At 32.3% G+C, this 19,780-nt stretch overlaps 2 protein-coding genes across 2 annotated transcripts; both read right to left on the bottom strand.

Moving 5' to 3' along the window:
- Positions 1–15,501: 15,501 nt before the first annotated feature.
- LOC122578165 (histone H2AX-like) lies at positions 15,502–16,900 on the bottom strand. The gene is made up of 2 exons (XM_043750067.1): positions 16,602–16,900; positions 15,502–15,859 (listed from the first exon to the last, which is right to left on the bottom strand). The coding sequence occupies exons 1-2, from the start codon at positions 16,803–16,805 to the stop codon at positions 15,635–15,637; spliced, it is 429 nt and encodes a 142-aa protein (XP_043606002.1). The 5' UTR covers positions 16,806–16,900; the 3' UTR covers positions 15,502–15,634.
- A 1,663-nt stretch (positions 16,901–18,563) lies between these two features.
- On the bottom strand, positions 18,564–19,420 carry LOC122579347. Its single transcript, XM_043751507.1, has one exon. It carries the CDS (start codon positions 19,381–19,383, stop codon positions 18,724–18,726), a length of 660 nt encoding a protein of 219 aa, XP_043607442.1. The 5' UTR covers positions 19,384–19,420; the 3' UTR covers positions 18,564–18,723.
- Positions 19,421–19,780: the final 360 nt, after the last annotated feature.

The raw sequence follows: 19,780 nt of genomic DNA, 5'->3' as shown, positions 1-19,780 counted from the left end.
TTTAACTTTTAATATGACTTTTACGTATGTTTATTTTTAACCTCTAAGTTTTTATCTTTTAACTTTTGTCTCTCATCAAAGTTTATTTTTTTTAGTTTTTTCACACCAAGCTTTCGGGTTCTCATGTTTTTATTAAAAAAGTTTCACAGATTTTTGGGTTCTCATTTTTTCAAAAAAATAGGTGTCTTTTCATTCTTCCGTTTCGTTATATATAATTTTTTTTAGTTTATAAATAGCATGGTACCCGCACAAATGCGGCGGCGGTGTCCACAATGCGATGGTGACGGGCGGCGGTGGCGACTGACAGTGGTGACGACGAATAGTGTGGACTATTATGTAGATCTAATTAATATAATGGTTAGTATAGTTATTTTAAAGGTTGAGGGACTAATGGTGTTTTGTTTCATTTAGAGTGGGGTTGTATTGTATTTAGGAGGTATTGTTTTAATGGAGGGCAATTCTGACATTTTCTCCACTATAACTTTCAACAGGGGGTATATTCTTTTTAATAAGGAGTATAGATAATTGTAATCATCATTACGTCTTATGTTCATGTAACATTTAAAGTAAAATAGTATATTATACCAACTTCGTCGTTATCAGAGTGTCATACATCAATATAGTTATTTGCTTGTTCTATGTTTTTATGTCTTATTATTCTTATGCTTCTTATATGTTATTTTTCCTACTTCTACATATTTCTTTGACCTTTTTAAACTTGGGTTCGAAGATTTGATATAAATGTAGTTGCTCTAATACTACCATATATTATTTGTATCCAAAATCTTTTTGTGTAAATAAAACGTATTCCGCGATAAGGGTAAATTACTAGTATATACTAGTATACTACTTGGTAACTTGGCTCCTCACAAACAACATACTACTTTTGACGCAATTTTATAACCAGTTTCAGCATAAACTTAAATTTATCTCTCACATACATACAAACAGGACTCAATAGGTACAATGCTAGATTTGTAAAAAGTTATAGCTAAAAGTTAACAGTAAATAATTATGTTTTTTCATAAAAAATGATAAATTATTTTCATTGATTGGACTTTTTCGATAAATCTTTGTGTGTAATACATATCATATGTAAAAGCTGTCATAATGAAATTAATTAAAAAAACATAATAAGTCGAAAGATAAAAATAAATAAATAACCAACAAGAAGTTAGCTTAATGGTAAGAAAAACACTTGCTAATCTTAAGGTCTCAGTTTGAACCCTAATTGACACAAAAAATATTTCTTTTAAGGTACCCGACCAATGAAGCCTAAGCCCACATGTGAAGTTTAATTACGCGGGTTGTCCAAATCATGTGGGGATTATGATGGATGTATTGTACCGACATCATATGACTCATACGAGTTAGTTGATGGATATCTATATGTGGTACCAGGGCTAGGATTTTCTCCATTACCCTAAATATATAACGGGAAATATTAGGTAAAACATATAGTACCTATCTTAGGTAAAGCAGGGGGATGTTATGTAAAATTCAAGGGGGTCTATGTATGTTTATCAAATTCAAAGTTTAATTTGTAAATTTTTTTAAAATGATAGTATCTAAGCTTAGGTAAAGTCTGCAGTACGGATATTTTCCCAATATATAAATAGTTACTCTTTTTGTCACAAAACAAAAATAATAGCGAAAAATTGAAAATAGTTAAATAAGATAAGAAAATATCAGAGTCTACAAATCTAATGATTTTTTGCTCAGTTAACTTTTTCTTCTAATTTATTACAAACTCATTGTTCATCTAATATTTGATCTCATAGTAGAATCATGAAAATATATTGTTTATTGAGTAAGATAACGGGCTAAATTAAAATAAATTTGTTTCTCGAGACAGACGATTAATGAGACAATTTACTTCAGCAACGCATCTTTCTTTAACTTCAATTTTTTATTTTCGTTATTTTTTTAACATTATCCTCCTCGAGCAACTCGGACAAAATGTACTCACAAACAATTTAGGGAAAAAACTTCACAGACTTATCACTCCGATAAATCGAACCTAAAACTTATGAATAAAACTAAGGATGTCTCCTCCAATCTTTAAACAATTATCTTTTGGTCTTTCTTTGATTTAACTTGGATTTGATTAGTTCTTATTTAGGAGGATAGCAGTTAGCAATTAGTCGCTACTTTCTAAGGGGATTCTAGGTTCGAGTCTTGTTAAAGGCAAATTTGAGATAATCAAAGGATTATTAAGTGATTGAAATTCACCTGATTAATGAATACCAAATGGTACATGAGATTAAAGGTATAATTCTAATTAAACAGGTAGTTATAACAAAATAACAATGTATTTTTATTATTATCTCAATATAGATAATTTAGTTCATAAAAATCAACATAAGTTATCATATTAAAGTTTCCAAATGGGTTTAGGTATTAGGTGGGGATCTCTATATAGCACGAACTCGGTTAAAACAATATATTTTAGACCCTATTATAATATTTGATCCGCATCTGTTAAAAAAAATTAAATTAAATTAAATTGCTAACGTTTTTCCACTCTGTATCCCAATAACACAATGTAGTTTTTAATTAACATAAACTTTCACATATATTATAGCAAAGTGCTGGAGATTTTTGTCATAATATTGTTAAAAAGTTTCATTTCTTTTGTTGTTCAAGAACATATGACACGTTTAACAATTTTTCAACGAAATCCATAATATTTTTAGAAAAAATATGTTTCCACATGCTTGGTGGAGAAAGGATATAAAGATGATAAAAAAGGATAAATACGATTTGTATATAAAAAAAAAAGTGGTGACAAAGGTGAAAAAAAATTGCCAAATAAATTAATTATTTATGAAAGTGAAAGTTTTCGTAAATTTTGTCAAAGTCTAGTCGAAAACACTAGACATATACAAATTTTGAAAGTTTAATGTGTATAGGTCAATAAAAATGTTATGTTGCACCTGTGTACAAGCCAAAATTTATGTTGATGTTTTAACCTTAAACACCTCTAAATTTTGTACCATTAATAAACATAAACAAGTAATATCTATAGGAAGAATAGACATTTAGAGGGTGTTTGGGATTGTGTTATAAAATGATTATCTGATTATTACATTTGTAAAACGCAAATAAACTAAAAAAGTGTTTGTATGAAAAAATGATTATCGGCTATGAAAACGCAATTTTGGAGAAACATATACCTGCATGCTTTTTCAAAACTCAATTTTGAAAACGCATGATCTATTTTGAAAACGTAGATTTTGTTTTCTAATCGCAATACCTAACATCCCTTAAAATCTATATAGACAAATGAGTGGGCTATATGATATACGGTGTTTTATTTGAAAAGTCATTATTAATATATAAAATTCAAATGACTACATGAACACGAAAATTTTTTATTATATTGATTTGTTTATTTATTTATTTTGGAAGGCTTGACTACGAGATAGATAAAGTGAAAGAATTCATCGCATTAATTTTCTACGAAAATATGCTTTTACTAAATAAATATATAAAATTTTAAGAAAAGAAACACAAAAACCGAAAGAAACAAAAGAGTATGAAAAGAAATAATTGGGAAAAGCGCGCACACACACGGCACATGAAATTTCATAAAGCAGCCAAAAGCACGATTCTTTTTTCTTTGTCATCGACCATTGTAATTGTAATATTCTACTTGGATCAATTTCTTCCTTTTCGGATTGTACTCCTATCTTCTTGTTAGTTCAATGATCAATAAAACCTGAATGTTCAAAATTTTTTTTTTTTTTTTGTAATATTCTATAAAAACAATTCCATTTTACGTAAGTCATTCTTTATATTTCGGGACTTTAGCTATCGATTTTAAACATTAGTTTAGATCTTACTTATATGGCCACTTGATACATTTTTTTTTTTGCTTCCATCGAATTGGATTGTAAACTAGTTTTTAAGATATTATGAATTCTTAATTAAAAATTAGTATAGCATGAATGATGTTGGCGTATAGATTTGTTATAACTACGTAGTATATTATACTGTGACATATATATTAGATATATATATGTTAGAATAAACATGATTCGATTCGAGTGATAAAACATTCTCAATCGTCCTGTGGAACCTGTCAGAACATTAAAGCATAATTGCTATTGATTTCGGGTTCCCATAACAAGGTGATTGAGTAATAATGGGATGAGTAATTCGGCTAGAACATGATGCACGAATTTGAGAGGAATACCCACACGAATTTTAAGGTTTATTATGTGTTGGGATTAACCTTAACTTAGGGTTAATTACCCTCTATTTATAACGAGAGTAATTACACATTCAACCCTTTAGTATTTACACATTCAACCCTTCTGATATTTAATGTGTGTATCATTAGTCCTCTTAGTTACAATCACCTAATGGGAAACCCTATACTACGTCTCTAAGAGTAAATACGTCCAGCATATATTTACCTAGACATAGGGATTTCAGTTATTGTCAATTATAATATCAGGATTGATACATGATCAGTGATGGTCACACTAACGTGGTTCCAACATTCTCTCACTTGACTGAGCGATCATTTATCTATGAGTATTTAAATAAGTTCCGGAATAATACTCATTTTGTTTTAAACCGAAATCATAGCCAATAAGTACAGTCGTAGAGAAGAACATCAACTCAGGACCCCCACTAGTCAAACTATGACTCAAATTTAAAACTAATAAGCAATGATCAATTAACTAAGACAAATTTTGTTATATAATGTCTTTATACTGTTATGAGCTCGAAGTGTAACTAATAGACAAACAAAATCTGAATAAGGAGGAAAATTTTTCATTAACATAATAATAATGACCAATAAGTACAACATGCTATCATAATATGTCTTTAAGTAAGCCTCATCTTCGATACATATCCTACGAAGATTTTAGGAGGAAGACCTTCGGTCATTGGATCCATTAGCATATTATGTGTACTTATGTACTCAATACAAAGAACATTTTCCTCAATCTGTTCACAAACAGATACTTTGTATCAAGATACATCTCAGCGCCAGTTGAACTGTTACTGTTCAAAAAATTACGGTAGCTGAGTTATCACAGTAAAACATCAATGGTCTAATAATAAAGTTGACGACTTTCGAGTCCACTGACCAGGTTCTTTAACAACATCTCATGACATGAAATTATGAACATTCAGACATCATGGTAGACGTTGTAGTCAGTTTCTACTTATGACTCCGTCAAAAGATAGGTTTGCCAGCTAATCATAAATATACATTCAGAAGTAGATTTCTTATTGGAATTAAAACATCCTACTACTTCTAAGTTGTCACCTCTTCTATAAGTTAATATGTAGTCTTTGGTCCTTTGCAGATATCGTAGAACCTTTTTTAGCCATTTTCCAATATGCTAATCCGGGATTATATACTTAACTCCCAAGCATACCGGCAATATGAGAGATATCTAGACGAGTACAGACCTGAGCGTACATAATACTCTCAACTATTTATGAGTAAGGTATCATCCTCATTTGCCCTTTCTTTAATCTCAATATTCAGACTTTGGAAACAATCATATACATTTCCTTTTTTACTAATAGATCTATAGTGGGTGTGTAGTGTTGCATGTTATGGCGTTCAAAGATGTGTTCAATATAAGCCTTTTGAGAAAGAACTAGAACATCATTACGCCTATCCCGATGTATTTCGATACCTGTGACATTAAAGGCATCACCGATATCTTTTATGTCGACATTCTACGAAAAGTAAACGCTTTGACTCATGCAACATATCCAAGTTATTACTTGCAAGTATATCATCCACGTGCAAAACAAGGATTGTAAATTTACTCCCACTGATCTTGAGATAGGTGCATTAATCAACTTGATTTTCTTAAGAAGTCTTGTCCTCTTAGGACTTCATTAAACTTAAGGTACCATTTTAGTGATGCTTGCTTCAACCCGTATATAGACTTATTCAACTTGCAGATCATGTACTTTTTACTTTATGGAACTTTAGGTTCACATGTATCCGTCTTAATGCAAGTTTGCATTTAGGAAAGTGGTCTTGACATCCATCTAATGTAACTTTAAATCATAATAAGTTACGAATGCCATGACGATCCTTAAGGAATTTCTATGAGACAGGAGATAAGGTCTCTTGATAATCGATTCCTTCCTTTTGAGTAAAGCCCTTCGCAAATGGTTATGGCCTTATAGCGTTTGACGTTTCCATTCGGGTCTAATTTGGTTTTGAAGATTCACTTACAACTTATAGATTTGGATTCTTCAAGAAACTCAACCAAGTCCCAAACGTCATTATGTTACACAGAATTAAGCTATTAAATCATGGCTTCATTCCACTAAGTGACCTGATCGCTATTAATGGCTTCTTAATAAGGAATAGGATTAGTAAGCTTTCCAATGCCCTCAACTTCAGTAAGTTATGAAATCATCAAAGTTATGGTCATGAGTGACCGAGATGATCTCCTAAGTTGATTTTCAGGTTCAATAAGGAAGATGCTTTAGCATTAGTAGTAAGATGTTTTGCTTTAGCATTATTAATAAGATGCTTTATCATTAGTAGTACTCTAATTAGGAGGTTTAGAATTCTGATAGAGAAGGTGGATCAGTGACATTTTAGGAGCAGTGTTGGGTACAAGAGGAGTTATCGGAGGAGTAATAATAACCGACGAGTGGTTCCCCCCGCTTCTTGTACTTCTTGCAAATTTTAAGTTATAATTTGTCGTGCTCCCACTGATCTCTTAGTTCTCAAGAAATGTGACATGCTACGTGTCAATAATGCTAGTAGTGTAGGAAAGACAGTAAGACTAATAACCAATAGAGAAACAAGTAAAGGATTTAGGATCCAGTTTCGTTAAGGTAGAGATATAGAGTTATGATTTGGCAGTACAGTCTCATATATTCATATAATTCAGAGTTAGTTTCCTTTCTGTTCAGGAGTCTTAAGGACAGATTCTAATGGACCTCTCATTGAGTATATGAACAGTTGTGCGTAAGACCTTAGTCCAAAGGAAAGTAGGTCAGTTAGTGTTGACAAATATACTTTTCACCATGTCCATTAAGGTTCTATTTCTCTTTTTAGCAACATAAAATTTTGTTGAGGAGAACCAAACATGGTATATTGGTCACTTATGTCTTGTTCCTTTCAAAAGTTATGGAAAGGATTAAGAGCTTAACCAATATCAATATGTCAACCATAATACTCACCTCCTCTATCTAATCTCACAACTTTTATTTTATGATCAAGTTGGTTTAAAACCAAAAATTTTAAGATCAATAAAAGTCTCTAAGGGTTCAGATCAAATATAGGTGCATATAATGTGAATAATCGTTAATGATTCTAATAAATGATGCATGGATGCGGGATAGGGGCTACTAACATCAGAGTGAATTATTTCCAACAAGTTGGAACTTCTAGTGGCTCCTTTCTTAATCCCTTAAGCCATTGAATACATGTTTCAAAATCACAAAAGTCAAGAGAATGTAATATTCCATCCTTTATGAGTCGTATCATGCGAACTCGTGAAATGTGGCCAAGATGTTTATGCCACATTATGGAGGAATTCTCTAACTATTTAGGTGATTTTGTCTTTATTTTAGTTATGTCATCAATATTAGGAGACAACAAAAAATGTGAGAAGTTATGATCTGGTTCTAACTTACACAACAATTCATCAAAGAAACTATGACCAAGAAATTCATTATTATGAGTAATGGCAATCTCGTCGTAACCATGAATTATTACATAACTTTCAAGGTCTTAAACTAGAGAAATAGATACAAAGTTCCGAGAAATTCTCAGTACACATAAGGTATCCACTAGTCTAATACACTTTCAAGTGTTTATATGTAAATCATAAGTCTCCATGGTTTCGACATATAAGAGATCAATCCTTCCAACTCTAAGCTTTCTTTGGTCATTTGATAGCTTCTGGATTGTATGGAACTCCATTATAGAGTTGATAACATGAATCATAGAACTAGAATCACTCACACATGTATTAATAAGTACATCAAACATAAATAAAACAAATATTACATGAAATAAGTTACATTTATTAGCTAGCAGTTCCTTGAAATTAAGGCAATCTGGGCACAATGAGAATTTGCAGTTAGGATTGCTAGTCAAGGACTTAAAGCTAAAAGCAACAGCACCATGATTAGCCTTTTGAACTTTATTTGTAGTATTATTATTGTCATATATTTCCTCTTAATGGAATTAGTAGTGGTAGTAAGGTGAACACTTTAGGTTGGCCCAACTTAAGACGACCATTTTCTTGCACACATATAGCATTTAGTTCACTCATTGACCATTTATCCTTCATAGCGCTAAAGTTATTTTTTTTTTTTTTGAAGGTGTCAAAATGAGCATGCAATGAGATCATTAGAAAATGCACAAGAAAATTGTCAGACTTCAATTTTAGGACTCTTAAACTTATGAGTCATGTCAGTCATATTCATTATGTGTTCACAAATATTGCTATTTCCTTTATTCTTAAGCTACTTGCATACGCTTTATACATTCCCTCAGATACTTGAATTGATGAAGTTCCTGACCATCATTAGTGACAAGTGATTCGCCTTATCCCACTTTTTAAAATTCGGTTTTTGAGCTGCGGAAACGTTAGCAGTAATAGCAGTAGGTTCATTATGGCGAATGACATAGTCAAGGTCTAGCATCTTTAGAGTTAGAGGTAATTAATCCTTTCATAAAGCAAAGTTTGCATCAATAAGCGGCTTAATGCCTAAGTTAGGTACTACAGTGGAAATAAAGAGGATAACAAATTATGATACAAGTAATAGAAAATTATTAAAGTAATGCCTAAAATAAGTAGGCCTAATAGTAATGAAGTTATGGTGACATGATTAGCTATCTAAGGCAGACTAAGCAATATCTATAAAGTAAGGGAACTAAAGTAATGCCTAAAACTAACTAAGGGCCAATAATAATGTTCCTCATAATTAGATATCTAAGGCTTATTAAGTAATGTCTATAATAATGGAACTAACGTAATGCCTAAAATACATAAGAGGCTAAAGTAATGTTCCTAAGAATAATGAGACTAAGACCATTATATTAATGAAGCCAGTGATAAGTAAACCTATTGTAAACACCAAAACAATAAGTTAACATAAGGCTCTACTTAGAATTTACATTACCTTTGGGCAGAAGTAACTAATATCTAAGTACAAATGAGCATTAGGGTCATGCAACACAACGCTTGTCTTTTAACCTTTGGGCACAAAATCAAGAATCGTGTATATTATGCATGAAGATAATCCTTTTTAGCACACAAAGAATATTAAATCACATTTGGGCAGAATCAATATACTAAGTATTCATTATGCTAAAAGGAAAAAAACGCACCATGAGAATCACATTTGACCTTTGGGCACAAATGATGAAACCATGTACATTAGTGCGAAGCCCCCAAACATTACGTGGGTCTGGGGGCAGCACCCTGGGAGCGAGGTCCAAGGGGCAGAGCCCCTGGCTGGGATCGAGCTATGGTAAAAACGTCTTAGAAAAAATTATTTTTGAAAAGTTAGAGACAAATTCAGACACAAAATTATAGGGTAAAATAGTAAGCACGAACACATTCATCAGCTAAGATCTTCTTTAGTATAACACGAACTTAAGTCATAACTGGTAACTTAATAAGCACGAAATAGTTAGTAAGTTCGTGATAATGTAAACACGAAGACATCCTTTAGTCGTGGAGACGTAAGCACGAATATGTATTCGGTTCGTGATGATGTCAGCACGAAGTTGTCATAAGCTCGTGATGACATAAGCACGAGTTCGCGTACGATGATAGCTGAAGTTCGAGTGATGACGTAAGCGTGAAGATGACGTAAGCACGAAGATGACGTAAGCATGAAAATGAGCATAAGTCTTGATGACGTCATCACGAGGATGACATCAGCACGAAGTCGTGATGATGTCATCTTCGTGTTCTTCTTTCTGCAGATTTTTAGTTCGCGAAAAACATCAAATTCGAACCAAATCATGACTTATAGCTCGTAACGAGGCTCTGATACCACATGTTGGAATAAACATGATTCGATTCGAGTGATAAAACATCCCCAATCGTCCTGTGGAACCTGTAAGAACATTAAAGCATAATTGCTACTGATTTCGGGTTCCCATAACAAGGTGATTGAGTAATACTGGGATGAGTAATTCGGCTAGAACATGATGCACGAATTTGAGAGGAATACCCACACGAATTTTAGGGTTTATTATGTGTTAGGATTAATCTTAACTTAAGGTTAATTACCTCTATTTATAACGAGGGTAATTACACATTCAACCCTTTAGTATTTACACATTCAACCCTTCTGGTGTTTAATGTGCGTATCATTAGTCCTCTTAGTTATAATCACCTAATGGGAAACCCTATACTACGTCTCTAAGAGTAAATACGCCTATCATATATTTACCTAGACATAAGGACTTCAGTTATTGTCAATTATCATATCAGGAATGATACATGATTAGTGACGGTCACATTAACGTGATTCCAACAATATATTCTTCTAATATTCTAAGGGAACTTATACAAGTAGGGATGTGCACGGGTTTCGGCCCAAATGCTCATCCCTATATACAAGTATCATGATTTTTTCTTAATGTACAATTTGGTACAACTCAAATAACAGACCTATACAAGCATAATATGCTCATAATTGATAGATTAATCAAAAGTTATGATATAATTAATTTTCAAATCATAAACTAGTTTATTGTTGTCAATATGGTTAGTCCACTTGATAGAAGCTCATGTCTTTTACATGATAAACTGGAAAATTTAATCCGTCACGCATGTTGTATAAAAGTAAAGTAGATTTACTGTAAAAAAAAAGTGCCTCGTTATTAATTTGTCCCACTAGGCCACATAAATCTCAAATAAATTTGTTCAGTGACATCTTAAATATGTATGTCTTAAAACGAATTAATTGTGTAACTTGATGATACTTTGTTAGTTTGTTACCTGAAAATATATATATAATATTGAAGGATGCACACAGTAGTACGAATAAAATGATGTTGTTTGGCTATATCTATACTCCATATAAAATTAAACTACATATTTTTTTTCCAAACATTCTACCTTTGAAATACCTATTATACCCTCCTACAAACAAATATCTCTTCCACTCTTTTAAGTGATTTTCCAGTACTACTATTCCATCTATTTCCCAATGTCTATCATGAATCCCCTTATCTCTTGCTCTCGCCTGAATCCTAATATAAAAATTAGTTTTATCTCGACGGCAATCAACATCAACCTACAAAAAGATTGGTTTCATCTCTCCCTCGCTCTCTCTGTTTAACTGCAAAAAGGTACCGACACATTTAACCATCACCTTTTTAAAGGTACCGCAGCATCACGCGGGTACCCATCTAGTTTTGATGATACACAATTGTGATGGACTATATTTAGAATAGTAAGTGTATAATTTGTCTAGATTGATTATTTTTATAATAAATGCAAATGATAAGGTGAAAATGTGTATCGGTAATTGCTTTATTATATACATTATATAGTTAAAAAAACAATAAAATTGCATCACATATCAACTATCATTAATACTTATGATAATCTTACGGTTGCAAATATTTTTTAAAGACAAGACCAAGACCAAAGGTCCTTTTGGAAGCAATTTTTTTACCTTTGAGTAGAGGTAAAGCCGATCGACTACATCATACCCCCCTCATACCTTACTTTTTCCCGAGAGTGGGTGCCGTTGTCATTTTCGTCGTAGTCAACTTATAGTTATACTGTATCAGAATCTTTTATTTGTTAAAGAGAGTAGACAAGGTATGTAGGCTTTTATTTGGGCTGCTGTATAAAAACATACATCTGATATAAAGGCCATCTTATTGGTATATCACTTGGGCCTAATCATTGGTATGTACTATGCTGTCTATGCAGACAAGTTATTTTATAGGAGTACAACTCGATAAAAGACGCATTTATTGATTTGTAGCGAACAACATGTTACATTTTTAGTTTGCTACAATCTAATTTTCGTGTAAGTTTCTATCAAGAAATTGTTGTATGATTCTTATTAGCATGGGAGGCCGGAAGAGAGGGGATTCAACCTTCGGTCAGGGCACATGTTTGAATGGAGTAAGAAATTGTTAAAAATTATGTGTTATATAGATAGATATATTTGATTTTAATAACTAGCTAATGACTATATTATATATATTATGATTTTGTTACTGTTATAAAGTCTCATTTGTCAAAAGTCAAAACATTGCATATATATTTAAATTCCCTAAGATAGGCAATGTCCTTAGAGAGTTTATGACGCGATGCATTCAATCGGCTTACCAATCTAACAAAAGCCCAATGTTCTACAAGCTTAAATGGCACTTTCGCACAAACAAAAAAAAGTCTAATAAAGCTTCCTTAATTCTTAGGTCACATGTATCCAAACATTAACACTACTACCCCCCTCCCCGCTAGTATCTTTATTAAACACTATGTTAGCTTGTCTTTGTTTCCTAGCTCTAACTTCGGGATTTACTTCACAACTTTTCAAGTGTTTTATAAGACAAAGTACCATTTTTTATAGAGTCGGCTTTGATCAACTTTTTGCAATGCTTGCACTTTCCGTGCTTCTTTTCCACTCCATCCACCTTTTTGAAAACCACGTCAGAGTATTATCAAGATTCGGACCACTCATTTCCTTCTTTTTAGCTTTTTTGGAAACTCATTCAACTTCTTTGCCATCGTCTTCCAAAGTACCATCATGTTGTTCATATTGAGTCTCTTCAACAAAAGTATCATCATCCTAAAAAATAAATTACATAAATTTAATATGCACTCTTTCTGTTAAAAATCTTCTTTAGTTCATATACATGGGAACAATCGTTATAAATTTGAACTATGCATTAAACTATTAAAGTCTAAACTTACCGATGCATAATATATTAGTATTAAGAGTTTAATTATGAAATTGCCCAATCATACAAGTAATAATCATTGAATAAATTTAAAAACAGTATAAAAGATTTTTAAGTTAGGAGTTTATTGAAATTAGTAAACATCATCTCATACAAAATTAAACACACACACACGAAGAAAAAAAAAACACCACAATAGATGCTGATTACATGCACGAAGTCACGAAGTTATATATACATAATACATATATGCAATCACATACGAAAACTTACTTGAGATATTTCCATATTTTGATGTTAAGATGAAGATTTTAGGTTTTTGTTTTAAAAAAAGATAGGTAAGTTACTGAAATGGTACCTGACGTTTACTATATATTACTGGTTTCATACCTGACGTTTAATTTCTCTGACGTTTACTATATATTACTGGTTTTATACCTGACGTTTAATTTCCACTCGGACCATACCTAACGTTTTTAAAACCCCACTCGGACCATACATGGACCAAATGGACGTTTAATGGCCGTCAAAAAATCCTCACGTGTGAGTCACGTGAGGGGTATTTTTGTAATTTTGCACGTATAATATCAGTTCCACTTCTCAAATACCCAATTTAATCAATTAATTCCTCATTTCATACCTAAACTACTTTCTAACCTAACCCTAACCCCCAATTACGATTCCAACCACAAAAATAGGTTGGAACATCCGATCGAAGGAAGATGAAGATTATGATCTTGACACTATATACGGTAAGAACCCTAATTAATACAGGTGTTCTGTTAAGCATATTGTAACATCCTAAATTTGTAAGTATATAAATTTGTTATTATAAAAATTAAGTGAATTATTTAATAGTCATTTATTTCTCCTGACAAGATAGTATAAGGCTTGATTTGTAAAGTTATAGATATGATATACAAAGTAAATGACTATTAATAACATATGATCAAGTTGGATATATAAGTTTTGACTCGGGTTACATATCCGGATTGGGCACTCGTCACATTTATCCTTGATATATTTATAAAAATTCGACTAGATTAACTATGAATCGGTTTAATTATAAGATGAAAGTATAAGGGGTTTCCCTGTACAATTGTAGAACTAGTTAATATTAAAAGGAATTCTTATGAAGTCGGTTTCAATAGTTTACTTGGATTGGCATAATAAATGACATATATATAAATTTCCTACATAGAGAAACCTTAGACCTAAAAAGAAAGACATGCGAGGTATTGATCAACATATGCCATGGTGATCTCGATCACCAAATATGTTGTGTATATTGAAAACGAACCCGAGGATCATAAGATATTGAGGGGGGGGAGGTTCGTGAGTTGTAGGTTATCGGATGATATGGAGTATATTTGTTTCCTTTTAGTACGTTCACAATACGACTAGCTAGTTGATGGCGATAATCACGATCTCCATCTATAGCTGTTTGTACACCGTTATTCTCTGTGCGTTTGTGTTGCATGGAACTGGGTTGCTCAATGGGGCAATATCATGGTTCTGTTACTAGTATAGTTTCGTGTTTGAGTTTTGGGTTATTCTTATCACACATGAAATTGAAGTCGTTAGTAGATCATGATATTTAGACCCTGTCACCAAGACAAGTGTTGTGTGAGATAGGGAGAAAGCTAGAGAGTGGTTAATGATGGTACCTTATGGGTTTGACATATTCATGGAAATTTTCTGGTTCGCTATTGTGTTTATGTTGATCGAATTGAGTCAATAGAAGGGTAGGCTATCGTGAGTATATTACATTGATACAAATAATGAGAAGACAAGTAGTTTTCGTCATAGGCTCGATCTGTTGTTGTGTGATATACGCTATAACTTGTTCGTAGTTGATATTATAGTATTAACAAGAGGGTGAGAGGAGGGGCTGGTATGGCTGAGAGTTTTCTTGTGAATGTGTGATTCAAGGTTTTCGTAAAGTGTCGCTCATGTAAGTATTTAATTAGAGAAGGTGAAGCTAAAACACCCTGTTTAAATCTAATGATGAAGTTACAGCTCTAAGCTTTGAAATCTCTAGTCTAATAAATGCATAACAAATGATGTCTATCATATAGTACTAAACCAAAGCCCAAAAAGAAAAATCTGTCAGAAGGAAGCAACAAACCAAACGAATTCAATTAGTAACTGATTGATTAATAATATTCCCAAAATTTGATGACATAGCAACACCACCTCATCATAATTTTAACTTCGAAACGAGCATGGTACCCGCACAATGCGACGACAGTGGTGTAGAAGACAGTCTAGTGGTGGCGGTGATGGTACTGTTAGTAGTGGTGACGGTGTCAAGTAGTGTAGGTTTATGTAATTGTGATAGTAAAAAGTTTTAGAAGATAAAAGTTTAAAGTGTTAAGTATTAAAATAAGAATTTATGATGTAAATTAATTAATTAAGGGCAAAGTTAGTAATTTATAAAACACTTTTCATAGTAGGTTTTTATTAAAGGGTAATTTAGTAAATTTTCTTATAACATTTGAGTAACTATTTCTAAAAATGAAAGAGGTGATAATAGATATATAACAAATGATGTCTAGTGTCATATAGCACCACACCAAAGCCCAAAAGACAAAATCCATCAAAAATATCAGCCAACAACCAAACGAATAAAATTACCAAGTAACTGATTGATGACATAGCATAGCAACACCAAAATTCATCATAAAAATTTGTAGATTAAAAGAAATTGAAATATAAGTCGTCTTTGAGAGGATGTGATCAGAACTCTTGAGAAGCAGAGGCGTGTAGATCAGCTTTATCCTTGCCATGCGTTTTGGGAAGTAAAACAGAATTAATATTTGGTAAAACACCACCATTTGCGATTGTGACAGACCCCAATAGTTTGCTCAGCTCTTCATCATTCCTCACTGCCAACTGAATATGCCTTGGCACTATTCTACTCTTCTTGTTATCCCTTGCTGCATTCCCTGCCAATTCCAATACCTACACCACCATTTCATTATCAAACTTTCTTTGTTTATACATCTATATCTATACTAACTCATAAATCATATAAACCTTCCAAATTTTTTTTAAAAAAATTTAAAATACCTATACTACCACTCTCCTTTATAACTAGTTTAAATATTTCAAACATAATATTATTATACTCTTAATATACATATTCTATTTGTATAGAGTTATTAATTTTTGAGGCCTAGTTCATTACCATAAAAATTAGACTAAAAGAGAAAAACAAAAAAAAATAACTCGATTTTTATTATAAACTACTAGTAATAAAAAAGATATGGATGTTGATACCAAAACCAATAAGGACGTTACTATAATGCAAATTATATATCGCAGTTAGTCCAAAATCCAAACATTAAGTCGAATATACAAAATATTGAGTCCTCGAAAATTTAGAGCCTAAAGCGACCGCCTAGTTCCATAGTACTGTTGAGCCACCTCTGAATATACTACAGTCTTTTATACCAACAAATTTTATATTAATAAACCCTACCCTACCGCCGCACGCCGCCGCCGCCGCCGCCAGTTACCACCACTGACGGCGCATTGCGCGAGTATATATCTATTTATATATGAAATAAACCACCTAGATCACAAAAAAGTTTTTAGATGAACCAAAATTTATTAACAAAAAAAAAAAAACATTACATGGCTCGGCCCTGTGTATATAATGATTAAAAAGGAAAGGAAAAAAAAAAGCAAATTAATTAATTACCTCGGCGGCAAGATATTCGAGGACGGCGGAGAGGTAAACGGGGGCACCAGCACCAACACGTTCAGCATACTTTCCGGCCTTAAGGAATCTAGCGATCCGACCAACTGGAAACTGAAGACCAGCCTTTGACGATCGAGATACGGATTTCGTCGTTTTTTGTTTTCCCCTTCCTCCTTTCTTTGATTCCGAATCGCCGCCGCTCATATTTGATTGTTAATATTAAACCCTAACTGCACCCGTTATTATTATTTTAGTAGTTTCTAGAATGAGAGTGGATTTTCAAAATTGGGATGAGAAAAGCCCGAATGAAAGGGGATTTATTTATAATGAAAGGTTGGCGCTTATGATTGGCTGGATTGGATTCTCACGGATTGCCAGAGTGGCATTATTGTTTTTTTTTTTTTTAATTTTCCACTCCCGGGTTTTTACGTATCTGTAGCGGGAATGTTAATTTTGTACCAAGTCAAAACTACCAACCCAACTAGACCAGGCCCTTTACTAATTTAAAACACCATTTGGATTGGGCCTCCTCACAAGGACATATTCCGTCTCATGTGATCACGTTTGACGAGCCCTTTAAAATTAGAGTTAGAATATTTTTAATTTGTATAGGTACAGTTAAACAAGTCCAAAAAAACGGGTTTTGGGAGAACCAGTTTCGAAAAATCAAACCGAAAGAAAACCTTTTTTGGAAGAACTGCCTGTTCCAAACCAGTTCCAGTTTTTTATTCATATAATCGCTTATTTATTGGTTCCATATCGGTTCGTTTCGTTTATTGGAAAAAAAAACGGTTAACCTTTTGACCAAAACCAGTTCCGGTTTGGTCAAAACCGGTTTTTGATCGCGTTGACCAAAACTGGTTCCAGTTTGCAACCGCTTTCTCCAAAAGAACTATTTTGCCCACGTCTAGATACGGTTATATGGTAAATTATATAAGTGATAAATATCGATTGTTTAAAACATATTAGATTATATTTTTTCATAATACACAAGATAAACATATTATATTTTTATAATAACATAATTGATACTATGTAATTATATATAAAACACTAACCTCATCAAGGTCATATGTCGTGAATCCGTGTTATTAATTTCAAGATTCTTACTAAGAAAATGTATAAAACACTATACTCTTTTCATTTTGATAAATCTCATTATATCCTCTATTCTTACTAAGAAAATATTAGTATAAAGTTCTTCATTTACCTTAATTAGTGCATTCGTTATCTACTTATCTCTACTCCCTAATAAAGTAAATCTCCTCCTCCCAATTAAATATTTATCTCTTTGAAATACCTTAGTTGCCTTTTTTTTTTCTTTACGTAACTACTCAAAATCCCTAATAAAGCAGACCGTCTTCCCCACTACTGTCGCCGCATTGTGCGGGTACCATACTCGTTCATACGAAAATATACAATGAGTACGTACTGTTAGAATTTCAAAAGATTTAAAAAAAAACTAGCATTGTACTCGTTCGTTACAGCGAATACCATTGACAATGTGTGCCATGTTGTGATAATAAAAAGCAGTATAAGTGAGCAATCAATTAAGCGAGATGTCACAATGATAACATAGTTTCAATAATAGTCAACATTAACAAAAAAAATACATGTATTAACATTATAAGTGGACATTCAAGTGAAAATGTGAAAATAGAAGTGAAAATAGTTTAGATAAAAATGTATTTGCATTGAAATAAAGTAAACGTAATTTCGAACATTTGTATGATTACATTTCTAACATTTATAAAACTCAATTGATATACTCATACTATATGAACAAATACTACTCCGTACCTTTTAAACCATATAAATTACAATAACCATACACGAAAATACTATACGTATATATGTTGTGTAAATTTTGTCAACCAAATTATCGCACTGGCGAAAACATCTTGATCTTAATTAACTTTACAAGAAACTTAAACAAATTAAACCATATACATACTATACGAGTTTCAAACATAAAGTACATTAGTGTGATTAATTAACTTCATACAAAAGATATATAGATACAAATTAAGAAACAACGACACAGATTATCCACACACACACACTAAAAAAAAAACAAAAAGGAACCCCATTAAACGACCTCGGTTGTGTTTTCATCATACCTTTATTCTATCTCCGGCATCTTCTTCTTGGCAAGCTTCATAACAACCCATACAACAAAAAATATAGTATGAACCAATGCCATAACCCCACAAGCCAACATCCAAATCAAACAGATTATAACACTCGTCACATCGACATACATATCTGGAGCCATCATCGCGAGTGATTGTAAATAAGTAGCCACCATGAACACAAGTGCAAACAATGTTGCAATTGTAAGCACCCACATCCAAAACTTATTCCTCATTTGGAAACCACTTATCAACACAAGCACAATACCCAATGAAATTATCATAGTAAAAGTATTGTAAGTCACAAATGAAATAAATTGGTCCATGTCTACTTCCGTTTGAACCGCATTTCCTAGCTCATATCTACCATTCTTTGAGTCCAAAATATTACCTCCTGGTGGACTAATTCCCGAATGAAAAGCCATTCCCGCTACGACTAATGCACAAAGGATTAAAATTCCACGTTGCTTATCTAGCCAATTATGGTCATTGTTTACATATCTAGCCCATGCTCTTGAGAGTATGCCTTTTTTTTTCGTGTGAGAATTATTATGTTGTTCATTAGCTCTTAATTCACCGGCTTCCATAAGAATTTGTTGGTCTTGTAGGTTGTTGCTTGTTAATGAGACTTCTTTGAGTTTTGTTGCCATATTTTTTGGTTGATATGAATGAATGAAGATATATCTCATTTAGTTACATGGTGTTGTATATATAGTCGTATATACATACATTTAATTTGATTTGATTTAATTAATGTTGTAATGAATAGTCAAAGTTGCAACGCTGAATGCACACTTTTCAAAGTCAAAACGACTATGAACATATATTATCTACTTGCTGTTATGAAAAAAAAAAATATGATATATAAGAAGTAAAGTTTTCTACTATAAAAAGTAAAATTATACAACTTTTTTAAATGAGTAATGATATGTCAACCTAATAATCAAAGAGAATGATAAATCTATAATAAATTTTAACAATCTACAATAATACATGTTTTACACAGTTGTACATTGTGCCATAAAATATGTATATTTGTTTTAAATG

This window comes from Erigeron canadensis, chromosome 8 (assembly GCF_010389155.1).
Source record: "Erigeron canadensis isolate Cc75 chromosome 8, C_canadensis_v1, whole genome shotgun sequence".
In the NCBI taxonomy this organism is placed as follows: Eukaryota; Viridiplantae; Streptophyta; class Magnoliopsida; order Asterales; family Asteraceae; genus Erigeron; species Erigeron canadensis.
Note: the sequence above shows the minus strand (reverse complement) of the source record. Positions and strands in the feature narration are given on the sequence as shown.

Excerpts from the sequence above, each read along its gene's own strand:
- LOC122578165 (XM_043750067.1), bottom strand. The coding sequence starts at position 16,805 with ATGAGCGGCGGCGATTCGGAATCAAAGAAAGGAGGAAGGGGAAAACAA. Across the intron at positions 15,860-16,601 it reads TCGAATATCTTGCCGCCGAG|GTATTGGAATTGGCAGGGAA; the intron begins GTAATTAATTAA and ends ATGGTGGTGTAG.
- LOC122579347 (XM_043751507.1), bottom strand. The coding sequence starts at position 19,383 with ATGGCAACAAAACTCAAAGAAGTCTCATTAACAAGCAACAACCTACAA.